The following is a 20,583-nucleotide window of genomic DNA, read 5'->3' on the forward strand; positions in this document are numbered from 1 at the left end:
AGAGCTAATTTTTCAGAAACATGTGCACTTTTTTTACAGCTAGAAGTCTGACTCATATATGTGCACCTCAATGTTTGAACATATCAAGTTATGGACTGAATCTCAGAGGTGATATTTTGGAATTTGTTTTTAATGTCTTATCAAGAATTTCAACTTCGTAAGATCTTATGAGGCTTCTACCATTAAATATGAAATAAGTTAAAAAGTTTTGAAGCACCAGCTAAAAATACTTCATCTAATAGACAGTTCTCTTACACGAAAAAAAAACAAAACAAAAAAAAAGATGAAAGAACACAACAGGCAACAGAGACTGAATTGGACTAGAAAGAGAGTAATTCCTTTTGCCATCCAGATGATCTGGTACAATATTAAGAGTGAAAGGGTGATGATAAAAAATCTGCAGTATGCATTTTAAGAAGTGTTACAAACTTGTCAAATATATCAGTGACTTGCCTACTTCAGTTTTCCTGAGAACATTTATTTTAAAATGAAGTCACAATGCAGTTTGTGTCTCCTATGTAAGTACACTAAATAAACCAGTGATGAAGACAGGATTTTCCACACACTATTCACTGGTGACATAAAGAGGAGAAATAATAATAATTTTTAAAACCCCAAAATTACTGAGCCAAACCTCTCCTCTGAGGTTTTTGGAGCAAGGCCAGGAAAACTTCATAAAATGATGAAAGCTACCTTCAACATAAGTCACACTGCAAAAAAAATCGTCACTTGAAGAAATTACTTATATGTGAAGCTTATGCTGAATATTCTGTTTCCGGGTCGAGGTCCTTCCAGCATTTGTTATTTGTTTCATAGCAGCCAATCCAAACTCAGAAAATGAACCTGAAGTAGCAGTGGCTTACCTTGGCATGACCTGCTGTCCGAGGCGGGAGTGAATCCCATCTCACACTCACAGCGATAGGCACCAGGGACATTCAAACATTGTCCATTTTCACACAGATTAACATTTTCTGCACACTCATCAACATCTGTGGGAGACAGAAAATGTCTTTAAAACTGTATGTTTCACTAGCAAAATACAAATAATATTAACCCGACGTTCAAAATAATAGTGTTGTTGAGTACTGTTGATATAAAACAAAACACATCTGAAGATGAAGTAATTTGAAAGAATGCAGAAAAGCAAACATTGTGTCACTTCCAAAATTGTTCCTTTTGCCATGCCATGACTCCTTACTCCTTGCTTTTCATTAACAGATTTCGTTTTTTTAAATAATGCAAGATTTTCAGATTCAGTAGTACTCAGCTTTGACAAATAAGTTGAATGCTTTGCTTGCCAATTCAAAGCTTCATCTCCTAGTACATGTTGCTATGTTACTTTGACATAAAATACATTCAAAAGGCACATCTTCTTAAGTGGATCATACATAGAAAATTATTTTCATATGCATTTTAGAAAATATACTTTGAGGATTATGAACATTATAACTACAATTTGCACACTACTGAGGATTCTTCTAGTATGTCCCAAAAGGAACGGGTTTTGTTTGTTTGTTTTTCTTTAAGAGCTAAAAAAGTGCAGAATGACAAAGGAAGGCAATCACCACTGCAGTCATCCTAAGGACTCCTAATTTTGCCAGGTATACTTATGATTATTTTATATATATATATATATATATATAAATATAAATATAAATATATATATATATATATAAAATATATATATATTATATATATATATAATATATATATATAATATATATATATTATATATATATATATAATATATATATATATACTTTCTCCATTTTGTTAGTCATTCCCTAGTATCCCACCTGTTTTTTAAAAAACACAAGATCTGAAAAGTAGTGTGTTAATAATAGGGATGAAAGTTCTTGTTCATTAACCACAATCTTGAAACAAATGAACAATAATACTTGAAGATCCTTATTTGGAAATCAAGAAACTTACAATATTAATCAGAAGACTAGACTATCTAGTTAAGTTGTAAATTTATTTTGATTTCAAATTAGCCAGTTAGCTAATGTTGAATGTATTCACATTATCTTCTAGGTATTTTACTAGCATTAGGATGCATTCCTTCATCCTTCAAATTTGCTGACCACATACAGGACTTGTTCAAAGTCAAGAGCAGAGATATCATTGCATCTCAACTCTGCAAGTGACAAAAAAGACAGTAACTTGATGCTTGGCCATTACGTTTAACACAAAATCTTTACACTTTATATGATCTTTTACACAGTTTATTTTGAATCACTTGATGTGTGCTAAACGATGTTAATTCTTAACAGTAAGCGTTTACGAACAAATTTAAATGCAGAGAACATGGGTAATATTTTTCAACTGCAATTTGTTTTTCTTTTTAAAAACTCCCTTGTGAATCATTTGCTGTTCAACTAACATAGTGAGGAGAAAACAGATGATGTCTTCCCTGCTTGAGACAGACCTGGCCTACAAGCCAGGAACCCTAACCCTGGGTTTTGTCCTTGACGGGAGAGCCTGCTGCTGCAAGCAGCACATGCACATTCCAAAAAAAATGGTTCGAAGGAGCAGAGAAGGAGGAAGAAAAAGACAGGAACTTCACCTCACAAACATGCCCAGCAGGTCCAACTTGGCACACAAATCAAAAGAACAATCAGCAGATGGGAAGAATCCTGATCTTAAAAGACACTTTTACGTTCATTACCTTGCAGTTCAGGCTTAGATCTATTTTGCAAAGCTTCCGTACAACAGAAACAATCAGTGACAAGTTGTCTTTCACAGAAACTTCTTACCAGAACAAGTAAATCCATCCCCAGTGAATCCCTCTGCACAGGCACAGCGGTATGATCCTGGGGTGTTCACACACTGGGCATTCACGCTGCACTGGTGGGTCCCATTGGAGCATTCATCAAGATCTGCACATCAGGGGCAAAAGAGTGCAAGCAGTAACAGAATAGCTAGTGTACCTGGCCTACAATTCACTATCAAGCTAACAAATGCAGCTACAAAGATGATTTATGTTTCCATAAATACACAAAATTGTCATTAGAATATACAAGCGTAATCTATAGTGATTTCATTTAAATATTTTTTCCTTTAAATTAAAACGCATAGGATTTGGTAAAATGTTTCCAAGCAACACATGGAATTCAGCTAACTTGTTACTTGAATGTTGATACCGTGCAAAAGAACTTGAACTCAAAATGAGTTAAAAAACCCCAATAAACCAAAGAAATACAGTGTGGTGAAAATCTGCTGTACATGTAACAAGAATCTGACAACAATGTAACCCCATGAAAGTTAATGCAGGCTCACTTATTTACTTGCATGTCAATTCAAATGAAAAAGGGAAAAAGGAAGAGGAAGATAATTTTCTTCACTTCAAGGTAATGTTTGTTGGGGATGACCATATTGGGTCCATGACACATGAGTCACACTAGCTGGTGCTATGGCATGCCTGACAGTCCCGTCTCACCTTTCTGCAGAGTGGAAGAACACTCTATACTCAGGCACTATTCAAATTATGAAGATGCTTCTGGAAAATATTTTTGAAGTTTTCTCCTTCAAATGGTACTTTCTATTTTCTTAGTAGAATTTCACATATTTTTAATTAAATGACAATAATAAAGACTAGGGGGCCTTCCCTTTTGTCTCAGGTATGGCTTAAGAAGCTTACAAAATTTGGACTGCAGTAAAATCTCATAATATGGTACATTTTCTTTCACATATTAAACTAATAAAGCTTAATTTTTAAACGAAGCTCCTCTTCCATAGATCCCAAAATGTTCTGAAAAAAGGTAAATATTACAATCTTTTACACACCAAACTAAAAAATAAAAGCAAGGGGACATGATGCTACTATAGCATCCCAACAAAAGTAGAATCAAGTTTCCTGTGCCTCAAGTCCAATCTGTTTTATATTAGGGCCTATTAACAAGATATACTACAGGACTTTTCCAAATAATGTTGCTAAGTAACAGAAATAATATCTTACTGGCAGGAAATCACAAAATAAATTCCATTTTATTTTTGACCTTTTTAAAAAAATTTTGCACATTCTAGTAGTTATATGTAAACTTTGTCAAATACGTAGTTAATTCACTAAGATGTTACACAGAAAAGATTCTGAGATAAAACTTTTTTTTTCTCAGAAGACCAAATGCCTGAAACATAAGACTCTCTCCTACTCATCTATCCACAGAGTGCAGCAGATAGAAGAATAACACTGTTTCTAAAGAAGTAACCACACATTCACATTACATGATTTAAAAAAAACCAAAACCATATATATCTAAAAAGGAGGGAAGCTTTATTTTCTGGATACTTACCAATACATTTAATGCCATTTCCAACCCATCCTTCTCTGCAACTACATTTAAAAATTCCTGGTACATTGACACACAAAGCATTCATGTCACAGTTGTGAGCACCAATTTCACACTCATCCACATCTACAAGCACAAAAAAGGTATTAGTATTTACATTAGGAGCAGTGGAATATTACAAATTATGTTCCTTTTACATGTTGCTTATTTCCACTGTGCAGGTTTGCAGTCCTTTAAAAAGCCTAACTCAAGACTACAGAATAATTCAAGCAAGTTACTTCGTATTACACATTATTAAAAAATAGTGACAATTGTATTTTCATTTTGTTCTTTGTATACATGTCAAAATTAGTCTGCTTTCCTACAACTCCATTTCAGTTTGAAATTAATGCTGTTTTCCTGACACATTAAATATGCTGATCTCTATATATCTAAAAATGGGATAAGACTTTTGGGCACATAGGCTCACTTCAGTTACAAAAATGATTAGTCCAAGATTTTAATAACTGTAGAACTAATTCTTAATTCTAATTTATAGGAGAAAGTCTGCCAGCTTCCCCAGAAGAATAATTTCGGATTAACTTAGCTTCCTGAACACTGTGGATCCAGCTTGCAGAAGACAAGGTACTGCTTAACTATCATGGGAACTCACAGAGTTTCAAAATGACCAACTATGATTCTTTAAAATCTGTTAGGATGGGTTGAATGATGGCATATACTAGCCCTTTTACATCACCACTATTTTTAATAATTTTCTTTTACTTTTTTCCTTTGTCCTGTTCTTAGACCACAGAGACATTTACTGAAACTTTAGTTGACAGAGGAGTTCATACTTTAAGTACGTATGATAAATGAGTACTCATAAAACACTTCTAATACAAATGTGGCTGTGGCCACCCAAGCTATATTTCATACCACAGATATTTCCCCAATCTATACTGCTAAAAGCTTTGCTTTTAAAATTACAGTCATGTGAGGGACATCTCATATAATATTGATACTGTTGAAGGAACATACCTTTTCAAACTCTGTATACCTGCTCATAAAAATAAAATACTTAATTTTATATTTACTGTTATGCATAGGTTACAATCTCTCACTTGTTTGTGAACACTCAGGCATTTATTTTACCTGAAAGTCAAGCAAGATATGTGCACACCACGATATATATGCTGGAAATTTGCTTTACCTGTGCATCCAGTGGTTCCTTTCTTGACCGAATATCCTAGCTGACAGTGACAAATGAAGGAACCTTTAGTGTTTTCACACTCTCCAAACATACAGATGTTGGAATTCAAATCACATTCATTCACATCTGTGAGTACACATAAAATCATTATTAGTGGAACACTACTGTCATTTAACAGCATACTTTGTGTTTTTGGAATACTTTCATTCAGGTGAAAATATCAGAAGCATGGTGTGCTTCTATGGCATGTCACATTTATTAATCTTCACCACAATATAACATATATTATAACCGTAATGGCTTTTTCATTTTGTAATCTTTTAATTTCCTAGAAACAAGGATGAATGTGTAGTTCAAATACAGTGTTTTCTAATTTGTTTAGAATGCTAATTATTGGACTATTAAGTCAACTACTTCTTACAATAATAATTTTAAATTATTTTTAAAAGCATGTTCTTGACTGTAATATAGCTGTAATTTTCTTCTGAAGAAGAATTTTTACAATAAATGGATTACTTTTCCTGTACTGATAGTAAATACAGGTTTCAACTTGCACATTTTGATCACTATTTAAAATTGAATAATGTTATACAGAAATGTGTGTTGATACCTCTGAATTGCATTTGTCAAAATTATAAAAAATAATAAAGTAAACTCTTTTTTTTAATAAGAATTCAACCTAGGAAAGACAACAAATCTAATGAAACAATACAACTGATATAACAGCCTAGAACTGGGCACCTGCCAGGTGGGTAACTGAAGAGTTTCCTATGAGTGTTCTGAGTTGTGCTACAGTGGGGCCATATGGCTGTAGAGCTTTTAAAACGCTTTGTCCAATATATCCTTTGGCATGACATTAACTAACAATATTATACTATGACATTTAAGAAAGTCACTGTACTGGGGATGAAAAAGGCGTTTCTGGTATTTGTAGTTGTCCTTCTGAGTGAAGTAAGATGTCATGTAATGCAAAGCAGAGGTCCACATCACATATAAATTAGTAGAGTATCGAGATAAAATTAATATTAGCTTCCCTTAAACTGCAGCATAAGCATGCTAGAACAGCGTAACTAGCAATAGCAGGTAAGTATTGTGTAATACTCTGATGGCATAGCCAGACACGGTTTTGCATAAGTATGTGAGCAAGGAGACTGCCAAATGAACAAAGAAAGATCGATGTAGCTGCATGTAGGGCACATCAAAATCATACAAGTTGCCAGACAAAGGACAATATAAGCACAAGGAATTGTAGACAGGCAGGAAAATCTCATAGGTAGCAGGAGAATGACTAGCAAGACAAGAAAACAAGGTAAGCCCTACAAGGCATAGAAAGGAGTCTGCTTTTTTTGAGAGGAGTACTAAAAGAAAGAAGACAGACACACTTCAATTCTGTCTTTTCTTCTATACCCACCCGGTCAACCTGACCTTCATGACTAAGCAGCACCATGGCCTGGAAGGCAGTCAACACAAACTACCCATAACAGCTCTGTGGTATTGTGTACTTGCATATAAATTAGAATGTGGTTGTTAAAAACTAACAGTTTTGTATGTGCAGTTATAATGACCAATATTGTGTAAGAACTGACTATTGGCAAATGTGTTGTTATTAAATGAATTTAGTAAAATTCAGTTCTGTATTTTAAAACAGGGCTGATTTCATCAGTCTACTAAATACTGTAATTACTGCAACCTTTATTTTCTCAGTATATCCAATTGTCACATTACAAGGCAAAGGAAAGCTGCCATGCTTTAAGTCTTCTCAGTCGCAGTAGCTGCAGACTTACCTCCCTATTTCTGCCTGCTCAGACACATCTGGAACATAAGAATTGACCTTCTTCTTTCAAAATCTCTGTAGAAAAGCCTGAACTATGAAGCATATCAAACAGGGAACTCGTAACACCACAAGGAAACCTCAAACTCTTCTTAGTAGCTCATGGCTATGAGTAGCTCTGGCACAGCCTTCCATCTAGGTTTCAGAGAAAGCCTATAGTTCATTGCCAGCTTTTTAGTACAGACCTACATATCACTCTGCTATGCCATTAGAAAATGGGTAGCTAGGAAATAAAGTTTATTACTTATCCCAAGAGTGAGTGTGTGTGCATGGTGGGGTGAATTCCTTACTGAGAAGAAGCAAAGTCCCACTGCTTGTGAATAAACTTAAAGATATTTCAAGAGAGGAAGAAAAATCAAAATGTCTATCAAGACTGAGGTTAAGTAGGAATGAAAGAACAAATCAGTAACCATTGTCCTAATGGTGGTGTTGAAAGCCAGTTTTGGACAGGGTAAAGAGCAGAGATATTACAAGAATGCCCTTGAGAACTGCTTCCAAAAGTTACAGCAATCTCTGGCACATACAAAGGTACAAGGCTACCACAAAGGTAACATTCAAGGAGAATTCAGGGTGCAGGTGGGAGGATGACACTTGCAGAAAGAGCAAATGATAAGTCATGACCAGGAAAGCTTTCCTGCAACCATATAAAAAATAAAATAGCCACAAGGAAAAACAGGGCAGCACATCAGATGTGCTCTTGTGCCAGACTCCCTTCCTAGGCAGCTCGACAACACGACTGCTCAGCACTTGCTGCCTTGATGCACACTGAAGTTTCAAGGAAGAGGAAAGTTTGCTGCTGATGTCTCTCTGTTCTTTGTAGTTTCACTGACCATTGCATATATGATGAGAACTTTCCATTAGGAAAAAACCTCTCCTAAAGAATAATGTAGTTTGCACCTGAACTGCATTTTAGATTCTTATACTGCATGTTAAATCTTCAACATATGCTTTCAACTGTAATTCAATGCTTTGACATTAGTCCAGAATTTTTGTCATTAGAGAGCTAATTAGTTTATAATTAAAAATCTGATTTAAAACTTCTAGTTAAAACATAGTCATCTTGTGAGCTATACCCCTGTCAACTTTTTTACTGTATTCAAATAGCTCCAATTTTACATTAGTTAAATGGCAAAGATAATCTAATTTCACATACTACCAAACAAATACAAAACACTGCAAATACTTCTGCTCATAAAAAATCAAGTACTTTGTTGAAAGTAGTGTTACGACCAGTAAGAACTGTAGTTACCCCAAAGTCTTTTTGGCAAACTGGATAATGTTAGCAAGGAAAGCAATTACCTACATGGTAGAAATTCACTCTTTCTCACTGTAGGTTTCTACATTAATATCAGATACTGTTTTCCTAAAGAAGAACATTTATGAGCAGTTATGTATAAAATTAAAAACAGTATTCTGATTTTACAGCTACTAACATTGTTAATACCAAAAAAATACTGAAATTATTAGTTCTAAACTTTCAAGTTGGTTGCATAAACATGGAGTATGTGTGCAAAACTGAAAACAGGAACCTGGAGTAACATTAAAAGTGAGGGTGAAAAGAAAATTTTAAATGCAACTCTAACTATGAAAGAAAGGAAAAAAAAAACTGTTCAGGACAACTATGCTCAGCAATACATATGACCAGTTTCTCCACAGTGAGTATGTCTGTGAGTGTGCATTTGTGCAAAGTGAAGGTTGGTTTGACAGATGCTCACAAAATATAAAATGATGTTACTAGAATAGCCAAAATCACCTTGAAATATGGAACATAAGAAACTTCATATTTAATGTAAAATGTATGAACTTCATATGAATATCAAGATACACTAAACAGGTTAAGTTAATTTGAGGAGATAATTTCATTTTAATTTCCTTTATAAATACTCATTATATCTTTCTGTAGTTGAGGGTATAAACTAAAACATTTACAAGAGAGAAGAAAATGTTGGGACCCTCAAATAATCTCTTCTCAACAAAGATGGTTTAGCAGAATCATATAATTACAATTAAATCACTCCTATTTTTGGAACAATGTGATTTGTTTCATCTTTATGGACTTTTCAAAAATTTTTCTGCCCTTCTTGACATGCACATTGATAGGCAAGAAAGATTACAGAATCACAGAATGTTAGGGGTTGGAATGAACCTTGAAAGATCATCTAGTCCAATCCCCCCCTACCATTGTTTTTTTTTTTTTAACAATATAAATACTTTCAAGACCCACTTTCAAGGATTCATCAGAACTTCCTAAAACATTAGCTGAAGAATATTTAGACTTCTGTTAAATTTTGTGCATACAGCTACTCACCAATACAAGTCTTCATGTCCATAGAAGCCATAAACCCATCATAACAGAGACAGCGATATTCCCCTGGAATATTGGTACATTGCCCACCATCACAGATATCTGGATTGTTTTCACATTCATCAATATCTAGGGAAAAAAAAAACAACAAACAAACCAAACAAACAACAGATAGTAGTTCTGACACTCTCCTATGGTTTTGCTGAAAGAATACCATGTTCATATTGGCTGAAATGTACAATGGAGGAACTTTTAAGATATTAAAACCTACCTGCACATGTCCTGACATCTGGCATCAGAGCATAGCCGTCACTGCAGCTACATTCATAGCTGCCTTCTGAGTTAGTGCAGTGGGTGTCACATCCTCCATTCATTATCATACATTCATCAATATCTGGGGAAGCAACACTAGTACTAGTAACTCTACTTTAATAAGGAAAAGCCATCTTCTCTTGCCATTTTACTTAGCAGATGAAACAGTTTAGCAGTGACACAATTCTGAATTTTTATTCTCATTCTACTGTCTCTGATTTACAATTTCTTCAGCTTTCTCTCTTTCAACTTTATTGTCATTTGTGGGAGCAAGTGGCTACTTTTACTTGTTGCTTTTGTTAACATGTATTAACAGTGGATGTAAAAAAGGTGCAAAATACAGCATGTGGAAAGGAAAGAAAGAAAAGCCCTGAGATACTTAGCTTTCATTAAAGCTTGAAAGGTAGCACAAATTTATATTTTTGCAAAAAAAATAAAAATACAAATAAAAAAACTCTTAATACCTCTGTTCTCCTTACCAATGTGATGACACCTACATAATTCGATACTACATATATTATGTATACATATTATATACATATATTCAGCGAATTATTTAAGAGATATATAGAATTAGGAGGAAAAATGAAAGAGAAGCTATCAGTGTGTGGGTCCACAATAGCTCAGGATATGTCTAATCACAGATGAGAAGATGGCCCTGCTCAGTTTCAAAAGGAAAAGATGAGATTAAATAAAAAGAAAGATAGATGAAACAATATAAAATGGAACACAAATACACAGGTGAATGTGTGCAACACTTGCCTATGCAGCCTTGTCTGTCACGAGTGGCCTGGTACCCAGAGTTGCAGGAACACTGGTATGTTCCAATCATATTCATACACTTGCCATTTCTGCAGAGATTGTCACTTAATGAGCACTCATTTACATCTGGAAAAGAATCATTCTTATAAATTACTTCTTATTCAGAATGCAGCCTCATTAAGCAAAACTGCTTGAACGTCAGAGAAAGAGGGTGAGAGGTAGATTTTTAAATGAGTGGCTTTTGGGCTTTTTCAATTTCTTTCTTGCTCCTAGCACGTTCCAGTCCAGGGTATGGAGCTCTGAATAGTATGTTTAAGCCAGTGCCCAAAGGTTTAACTTTGTTTCTGGTCTGTGAGCACTAACTGCAGTAGTATAAAGCAAGTCTTGAAGCAATTATCAATTAAAGAGAGAAATCAAAGAGATAATATGCATTATGTTCTCTGCATTTTGTTTAGCATTTTGATTAATTATGTGCAAAAAGGAGAGCTGCATTTCAGCAAGAGACAATGCTTTTTTCTGACTGCAGTAACGAACTTCCCTATGTGCTGGTATGTATTTTTCTTGAAAGTTGCCAACATGACTGGTGCAGTCCTCTGAGTTGCTAAATAATTGATAGGAGGCCTTGTAAAATATTCCTCTTTAAAGTCAACAGCATTAAGGGCACCGGAGATTTTACAGGATCTGTTTTCAGGTTTTAATTTGAAGGTATGCTTATAAAGAAGGAACATGAATTTGTAGAAGATATTCCCGAGACCCTATCCTTGCCAGAGACAAGAAGTTTTGATAGCACAAATGAAAACTCACCTATGCATGCCTCACGTGATGGTGACAGCTCATGTCCCAAAGGACAGTCACACTGAAAACTCCCTTCGGTGTTCACACACGTGCCACCTCTACACAGCAGAGGGTTGCGTTCACATTCATCAATATCTGTGAAGACACAATGATAAACAAATACAAAATCATTACTCAGGAGCAACAAAGAGAAAAGCAATTATCAGTGTCTGTATGTGCTAAAATCTGGAGGTCAGAAATAAAAGGACTGTTTAATTGAAGCAGTATTGCTCCTTTCCTCATACTGCATAATGGTGAATAAAAAACTAGGCATTATTAACTCTAAAAATTAGTATCTTGCTCCTCGAGAAAACTAGGGATTCATCATTCAAAATTAAGTATTCTAGGAAAAGACGGCAACTGTTTGGATGGTTGCCATTTAGAACAATGTATTAATGTGATGGATTTTTTTAAAAGTGCTTCTTAACGAAATTGTTGTCTATGGATGCTGTTAATGGGGCTGTATGTGTAAACTTTTACCTAAATGGCTATTCAGTTTGATAAATCCTGCATATGTCATTTTTTGGCTGAGAAATAAGCTCACTGCAGCTTATAATGACAAACAATATTTGACTCCCAAACCCGATAAAAACAGCTAACACTGTACATGTAGATTAAGAGAAATATGATCAAATTGTGTTCAAGGTGCAGGATGTACTTACACTTTGGGACTGCTGAGAAGCATTATGGCTACCTGTCTTCAAAACTGGAGACTTTTATCCAGATAGGCAGACTAGTGTTATCTTACCTTAGCCTGGGAGTTTAGCCAAGATATCACTGGGTTTTGCAGGTTATTCACATGAGAGGAGAAACTACCCGATGACAGAATTTAGCATCTCTTTTGCTACACTCCTGCTTGGATAGTGCTTGCAGCTCAAAAATGTTTTTGTTGAACATTATGCTCTCCCACCCCTGCAAAAGGTGCTCAATAAGTAACTCCTCTTCTTGTCTCCTCTCTGCTATTTACCTGACATCTTGATACACTGTTTCTGTTTTATAGATATCATATCTCCACCATATGGTACTGATTCTCTGCATTTGTACTCTGTCTTTCCTGAAGACTATTCAGCTCACACAGTTTATTGTCTTTGTCATGTCCACCTGTGATTCAGGCAATTAATTTTTGCCGACTTTTTGAGTCTAAAAGCATCACAATTGGCAGGAAATCAAGTAAAGGTGACAGGACGTTTGCATGGCAGGGACATAGGACCACTTATTTGAGTTCAGTTATTAATACAAGCACAAAAGCTCCTGGCAAAACTCAGACACAAAAAGGAAACATAAAATAAGCCAAAGCAGGGAGAGGTGATGCAGGAGAAATACAGAGGCACTGAGTCTGCAGAGGTGGGGTTAGGAAAGCCAAAGGCACCAGGAGCTGACCCTGGCAAGGGATGTGAAGGGTATAAAAGCAGCAGCAAAAAGATGAGGGGAAAGGGTGGAAGGGAACTGCTGACAAAGTATGTGGAAAAGACTCATGAGTGCTGAGAGGGAGCTGGCCAATGGCATTTTGAAGCCACTCTTGACCACCTGTGAAAGGCCATGGAAATTAGGCAAGAATCTTTAGGGTGAGAAGAGAGGAAATGTCTCCAAGAAGGGCAAGGAGGAGGACCCATTTAGCTTCATCAAGATGAAAACCTAAGATTTTTCACTTTCATTATATATTTTGTGATATATTTAGTGAAGTACTGCATGATACTAACTCAAGAGTTTTTACAGTGGCTAGTAACTTTTGGTGTCTCCATATCTATTCTTACAACTTTAAAAAGATTAAAGAGATGTGATTTTTTTTTTTTTTTTTTTTCATGAAATGCTCTCAGAATTTCTGTAGTACCAGAAGAATCGAGGAAATGTGAATCACACTACTTTTGAAACTCCAGCCTTCTATTCCTAACTTTACCAAATGTTTGGATACCTCATTAGACATTGTTAAACTATGTAAATGAATATTTGCTGCCATTCTAAAATGTCTATACAGAAATGTGTAAAAGTGATTAGCAAAAAGAACTAGCAAAGCTATATGCACAGTTCAGTTATTTGGCCTATAAACTGTATATCTTGTTCAAGAAGTCAGAATAATTACACATATGAAGTATTCAGTGGAGCAAAGCTAGTATAGTACAGAGTACAGAGAACAGGTCAGGCTTTCTGCAGACAGCGGACACACGCAAGATCATCCTGGCAACACTTACCCATACAGTTCTTCATCATCATAAATCCACTTTCATAACCATCAAAGCACTCACACTCAAAGCTTCCAGGAGTGTTGACACAAGTGCCACTTCCACATAAGTCTGGGGAGATCCGGCACTCATCGATGTCTATTTCATAGTAATGGAGAGACAGAAAAATCAAACAGAGTTCACGGTTATCCTGCTTTTCACAGAAGTGAACACTTAGCCATTATAAATTAACTCTACAGAAATAATTCACAGTATATCAATCAACAGAGAAAAATGGAATTAATTTAATATTTAAAGGAATTATGATTATGTGAAACGATTTCTGAAAGATTCATAATGCAATGCCTTCAGAGCTCTGAACTATACATTACACTGTTTAACAAGCAGGCTTTCATTAAGTTTAATTTAAGGTTAGTTTTCTAAGGAAATTACTAGCTGTAGCAAATTCTAAGTTGTTATTATTACAGAAGTACTAATTGACTCCATGACTACAGTGTCATTGTTATTAAATTGCTTATTATCAAGACATTAAACCACTAATAGCAATATGAATTTGCATTTACCCTTTCCGTTAGACTTCTCTATTCCTTACTCCACTGCCTATCCATTGTTTTTGGGGTGAACAAGGGTTCCATGCCTTAGTTTCAAGTTCTCCATGATACGATCTACCTTCAGCTTAATTCACTACTGTGTCATTAATTTCTACATATTAAAAAATCATTAAGCCTTTACTGGGAGTAAAAATAACAGAATATTTGAAACAATGAAGACATTAGTCCAGGATAGGGCATAGGATTGGTTCTGTCATCCAAGAAGTCCAGGGAGCAAGGAATCAGAGAAGAGCATTAATATGTGGGTCGTAAGTTGGTGAGCTGGGCAGTAAGTTGGTGAGTTGGGCAGTAGATTCACTTGTGTAAGTGATTGAGAAAAACTAGACAAGTATTGGTTTAACTAAAGAAACCACTAAAGATTTGCAACAGTTCTTTTTTCACAACATGCAAAAGTCTCTTTTGCCTCTGTGTCACCCCCCATGGCCAGGTTTTTGTCTGGTGAAGATATTTCCGTCACACACAGATGTGTGGAGTTGTTGGATGGTAATCCACCTGTTGGGCCTGGGATGTTATCTGGCCTTCTGAAGGCTTTATAAAACATTTTGCTAATTTAAAACAAAACAAACCAAAATCTTCTGTTTAATAAAACCTGGCTCTCTACAGCTGCTCAGTGGAACGTTTTTGTCAGAACAAACTTCCAATGGAAAACAGAACCAAAAAAAGCTTTGGGAGGGAGAAGTTTTCCTAACTATTCTTGTTAGTTTAGAAATAAAGTTTATTAAATGCATTTCTTATCAATGCAATCACTATAAAAACAAGGAAATCACCAGTTAGGGTAACATTAACATCCAGACCCACCTCAGTTAACATGCCTTACCACCCACACTTCATATTACGCTGACTCACTCATAGACGCCTGTGTGGTATAACAAAACCTCCTTCATTTTCAGCACAGAGCCACCCACAACGCAGGCATCCAGGTTCTCATAACCAGAAAACTATCAAGCTTATCTTCTGTTTCAGTTTTTTCCAGGCAGTAAACAATAAAATATTAAACTTTTAAATTAAATGCACTTCTCGAGTTAACGTTGCACTGATGACAGAATTGCAGAGGTGCCTCTGAGTGTGCTTGGCTTTCAAATCTAAATGAAAATTAATCTGCAGTGGAGTTTCTAAGTTTGTTTGGTATCACAATGACCAGAGAGTAAGGAATATAATATAAATTAATCTGTCTGTTTAAACATTGAACTTATCTCTGCTGATGATTCTTATTGATTTTTCAGTTTATACTGATAGACCATGACCTGAGAATATTCAACATCAATTAAAAAATTCCTAATGTACATGTAGAAGAAGAATGTTACATTTATTAAAAAATCACTTTCTGAAAGGGAATCTTAAGACACCTGGTCACTCTGTGTAAAGATTAAGCTCTTAGAAACTGAAGGAATTGAATTACATTAAGTTTCTGGATCACAAAGATATGCAACAAGTACAAGTTCCTCCAAAATGCCCTGAGGACATGGTGGACTCCCCATCACTGGATGTTTTTAAGATGGACCAGCAGCTAGATATTCTTATTTAGGCTCCCTGACACACAAAAGGTTGGTGAAGATGATATTTTGAGGTCCCTTTCAATCTCAACCAATCTATGACTCTAGGAAGAACTGGAGAAAATGCAAGACTTACCTGTACAGTTTCTTTCCTCCATATCTAAAGTAAACCCATTGTTACATCTACATTTGAAACTTCCAATTGTGTTTCTGCATTTACCATTCATGCACATACCAGGGAACACTTTACATTCATTTATATCTATGAAATAAAACAAAAGAGCATTCTTAAGCACAAATGCGTCTATAAATATAATCAGAGTTTCCTGCTGCTTCTTACCAGTTGTATTGGGTGTAAAAGGCAGGGTCTGAGGTATGGCCTCCTCCTACGCAGGTTAGGAGAAAGGAGAAATGAAACAAAGGAGGCAAGCAGTAGGGGACATTGTTGGAGACATGACTGGAGATGCACTCTTGAAGGATAGAACTCCACATCTGAGAAAGAACCCCCGAGGAATTGCCATCTTTAGAGGAACTATGCCAGCACAGAGAAAGTCCAGAGAAACCACAGCCTGTAGAAGACCCATACGCCATAGCAGGGACAGCCCTGAGGGACTGCAGCTGTGGGTGACCCGTGGTACGGCAGGGACATGTCTGAAGGTGTGTTGCCTATAGGTGGCCCAAGCAGGGGCAGGAACACCTGAGAGACAGTGGCCCATGCATGCTGGGGCAGAGATACCTCTGAGGGATTGTGACCCATAGGCAACCCTTGCTAGGGCAGGGAGATCCCTGAGTGACCACGACATGTGGGTGTTTCCTCCCAGGACTAAGCACAAATGACCCACACTGGGACTGGGATGTCCTGAAGGAGCATGGGCTGTGGACAACCCATGCTGAGCAGGAACACACCTGAGGGCCTCTGTCCCATGGAGGAGCCCATGTCATGGCATAGCAAATGAGCAGAAGGAAGGAGCAGTGAAATAAAAGACTAAGCAATGAGTGGTGACAAACAGAAACCATTGCAGTGTCCCGAAGGCCCTGTGCTGCCAGCTGTCTCATCCATGGGACTGGGGCAGCCAGACACCAGGAAGTGTGGAGGAGAGATGCCGGGCTGCATCCATGCCTGGCGGTAGAAGAGAAAAGATGTTTCCCTACCTGTTGATTTCTTTATGCTTTCTTTGCTTCTCAATGTCCAAGTCAGTAACAGTTCACATCAATCAGCAATGAACCAAATTCAGTGAAATTCCCCGAGCTAAGACTCTTCTGCCCATGATGCCAAAATGTGTATTGTCCTCTGTTTTGCTTTCTAATACAAGGAACATTCATGGTGTTCCTGTGCCAGTTTGTAAAAGATGTAACTTTCACCTGGTTGATTGTTGGGTTTTTTTTTTTGTTTGTTTTGTTTGTTTTTTTCTTTTGTTTTGTTTTAAGTTGAGATTGCTAGAGTGATATCTGGAGCTCAGTTTAGAAAAGGTTAATTCATCTTTTGTTGAATATCAAATGAAATGTTTCACCTCTTCTAAATATATTTTGCTGTTGAAGTTTCTTGCACAGGACAAGAAAGGTTTTTCATGTTTTGGCCTCTCTCATACATACACCCCCAGCAGCATTTACAAACTTGAATGAGCTTTTCTTACACTCTGTCATATAATTTGCTGGTTGAATGTCCCAACCTGAGAGTCATCTTTTATGAAACAAAATTTTATCTCCTATGTACTCATGTGAGTGGGAGAAAAGTGCGGTCCACATACAAAACCAGAAACAAGCAGGAAAACCTTAAAAAATCTTGGAGTGGATGAGATATTTACTAGTACTAAATAATTAAGATTTTATTATTTATAATGAATTGAATTTTAATAAAAACAAGCAATTATATTGTTGTTATTATTAAATTCCTTAATTTGTTTTAGTATATCACCACAGAATGTTCAGAGCTTTGCCCGAGAATAGTAACTTTTGAACATCAGACCTTATTTATGGGGAAGCCAAGGTCCAATCTGCTAAAGTTTTCTCAAGCAACTCAATATATTTCAAGATAAATGCTTCAGAATACATTAAAAAGAAAAAAAAAAAAACAAAAACAAAACCCATACCTAAATAATTTCTGGATCACCTAAGCTTCTGCACAGAGAAATTTACAGCTTTTATTCTCTGATCTCAATCGGTTAAAAAAACATCTCAGATCTAGTTTCTTAACATTTTCCAGCCTCTTCAGTTTTGTTTTTGCCCTACAGGAGTTGAAGCTAGTAAAAACTGAACAAAAGGCTTTTATTTACTTTATTGCTGCAGCTCCTTGTTATCATTGCTCTTGTAATTTTAATGCAATATTGGACACACTTCCCTTCTAATAACTTAATAATTCTGCAAGCCAGAGAGAGAACCCATTCTTCTTCAGTATCTCTTTCACAGAACCCTGGCCAAATTTTAGTAATATTTTACATTTACATCTCAACTCTTTGACCTCATGGAACATCATCAGACCCTCAGTTCACACTTTGAAAAGCATTGCCCTAATAAAGGTACACATTTTATGTTGTTCTTGTTATTCAGAGTTCCCCTTCCCTTCAGTTCTTTTATGACATTTCCTCTTTCTCCTTACCAAATTTAAACTTTGCAGCTTTTTCTTTTAGGCTCCTGTAACTCTCTTGAGTACCAAGCAGAGAGTTTCCCACCTGCAAGGTTAGCTCTTTTGGACAAAAATCTTTATCATATCTCTCATCTCAAGTATGTAGCAAACATAGCCACAAATCCCGGCATTTTCTTAGAATATTCACACAGACATACCTATATTTTAATTTTAGACCCAAGAATGAACCCTTACCTTTATAAAATGGCCTGCCAGTTAGAATATCTCCCCTGTTGGAAAAGCCAGGACCTCTGGGGCACAGAGCCTTGTATTCCTTGGTGCCAGGCTTAGGACACTCCTCGCAGTCGGAGCCCCAGGCAGCCCCCACCGCACAGCAGCAGGCATCCATACGGAACTTGCCAGGCACAGACTGAATGCACTCATCTTCATCCCACTTCAGGTAGCATGGCTCCATGCGAATATCTGCTCATTTTACAACAAATAGGCATTTTACCCTTTGCAAAAGCTTTTTGTTTTTCAGAAGCATATATTTCTAAGGCATGAGTACATGTGAGGCTCCGTTTCTGGGAGACAGATTTCTGTGCAAGACTCTACACTTCTGCACTATGTTCGACCATCTGAAGTTGCTAATATTACATTATAATTATGTTTCTGGATCTCTGTTGCACCACATAAAAGTACAAACATTTCATTTATTGTCTTGCAATATGAAGATGTACCACTACTCTAACATGAAAGTGCTTTTTTAGGTTCCTATGTGTATCTGATAGGACAGAGACATGTATTTCTTTACTGTATCAGGTATTCTCATTTACAAATTGACATGCATTCATGGCAAAAAAACAACAACAAAATAAAACAAACCCCAAACCAAACCTAATCCTACCTATGTTTATATTATTGTATTGATTTATTAATACAAGGAATACAGAAAAAAATGTTCATCATTGTTAGGCTTACTTTAACACCAGTTAGCAGGAGAAAACAATACGGCTTCCAGAAAAATTAGTTATGCTTATATCCAAGGAAAGCAAGCAAGCAGGTCAAGCAAATGATACGTCAACCAAGTGTGCAGGCAAAATCTGTGCTTGCATACCCAGCTGTCAGGAAAAGTACCACACACTGGTCTGTACACAGAAAAAATCAGCTTTGCCAGTTCCCATATACAGTAAAAAATAACAACAATAACCCATTTGAAACCGTCAGTACATTACACACTTTTCACCTATTTGTATTTTCGTAAAGAAAAATAGTTTAAAATTTTTAGAAAAAAATGTAGTATTTGTTAAAATATAAAATTGGTATAAATATGGGTTGTTAAGTCTCTATATGTTAATTTCCACAACATAGGAAAATTTTTATGCCCAAATTCTAAGAATCTATCAAACAATACCAATAATGAGAAATGGACAGTATAAATTACAGTAGTGCTAGAGAAGATATCTGTGATACTATACAGAAATTTCTTGGTAACTTAATACTCTCCATGAAACAAGAGTTATTTTCATTGTGTAAGGGAAGAATACAAGGACATACTGCATCTGACAAAAGTTCTGGACATCTTCTAGAGCCTTCTGACATGATTGAAATGGAGTAGAGGTCAAGCTCTATTTTCAGGATAAATATTCACATTTCATGTGATATACTGGACTGGAAGTTAGGCTTTAGCAAGCCCGACAGAACTCTTAAATGCTTTGTGCAAAGAGCTTTGGAGAAGATACAAGATTTAAAAATAACACAGATAAACTGCTGAACTATTTTCCATACAAGTCCTTCAAAGTTGTGCAGACTTACAATATAAAGTTACCCTATGCACATCTGAAGTTAAACAAGCATAAGAACTGGAAATGGTTCAAATAATACTCATGGTTTCCTGTAAACTATTCCACATTTATTCAATTTCCAGAGATTCAGCAAACATACTGCTAATAGGTATTTCTTTGGAATAAAATCACTATAGCGGGTCTTTCAGGAAAAAAAAAGATATTTCAGACCTATATGTTATGTGTAGCATAGGAGAAGGCTCATACCTTGTAATGTAAAATGATGTTTTTTCATTAAAATAAGAAAAGGGGACACAGCTTTGAGAGTAAAGGAATTGTGAATGTTGCTTGAAAATGTCTCCTTTGTTTCAAATTTTCATTATATCTATCAACCACGATTAAATCCACACCTGTCCTTATAAAATTTCGC

At 36.0% G+C, this 20,583-nt stretch overlaps 1 protein-coding gene across 1 annotated transcript in view; it reads right to left on the reverse strand.

Annotated features, from left to right (window-relative positions):
- FBN2 (fibrillin 2) overlaps positions 1-20,583 on the reverse strand; it is a 165,579-nt gene that overhangs the window by 50,504 nt on the left and 94,492 nt on the right. The window contains exons 24-34 of the mRNA XM_065045711.1: positions 18,625-18,852; positions 15,943-16,068; positions 13,712-13,840; positions 11,493-11,618; positions 10,689-10,814; positions 9,886-10,008; positions 9,618-9,743; positions 5,479-5,604; positions 4,293-4,415; positions 2,757-2,879; positions 864-989 (exon numbers count right to left, since the gene is read on the reverse strand). Coding sequence (XP_064901783.1) covers positions 864-989; positions 2,757-2,879; positions 4,293-4,415; positions 5,479-5,604; positions 9,618-9,743; positions 9,886-10,008; positions 10,689-10,814; positions 11,493-11,618; positions 13,712-13,840; positions 15,943-16,068; positions 18,625-18,852 — 1,482 coding nt within the window. The remainder of the gene's footprint in view (positions 1-863; positions 990-2,756; positions 2,880-4,292; positions 4,416-5,478; positions 5,605-9,617; positions 9,744-9,885; positions 10,009-10,688; positions 10,815-11,492; positions 11,619-13,711; positions 13,841-15,942; positions 16,069-18,624; positions 18,853-20,583) is intronic.

This window comes from Columba livia, chromosome Z, assembly GCF_036013475.1.
Source record: "Columba livia isolate bColLiv1 breed racing homer chromosome Z, bColLiv1.pat.W.v2, whole genome shotgun sequence".
NCBI classification, from domain to species: domain Eukaryota; kingdom Metazoa; phylum Chordata; class Aves; order Columbiformes; family Columbidae; genus Columba; species Columba livia.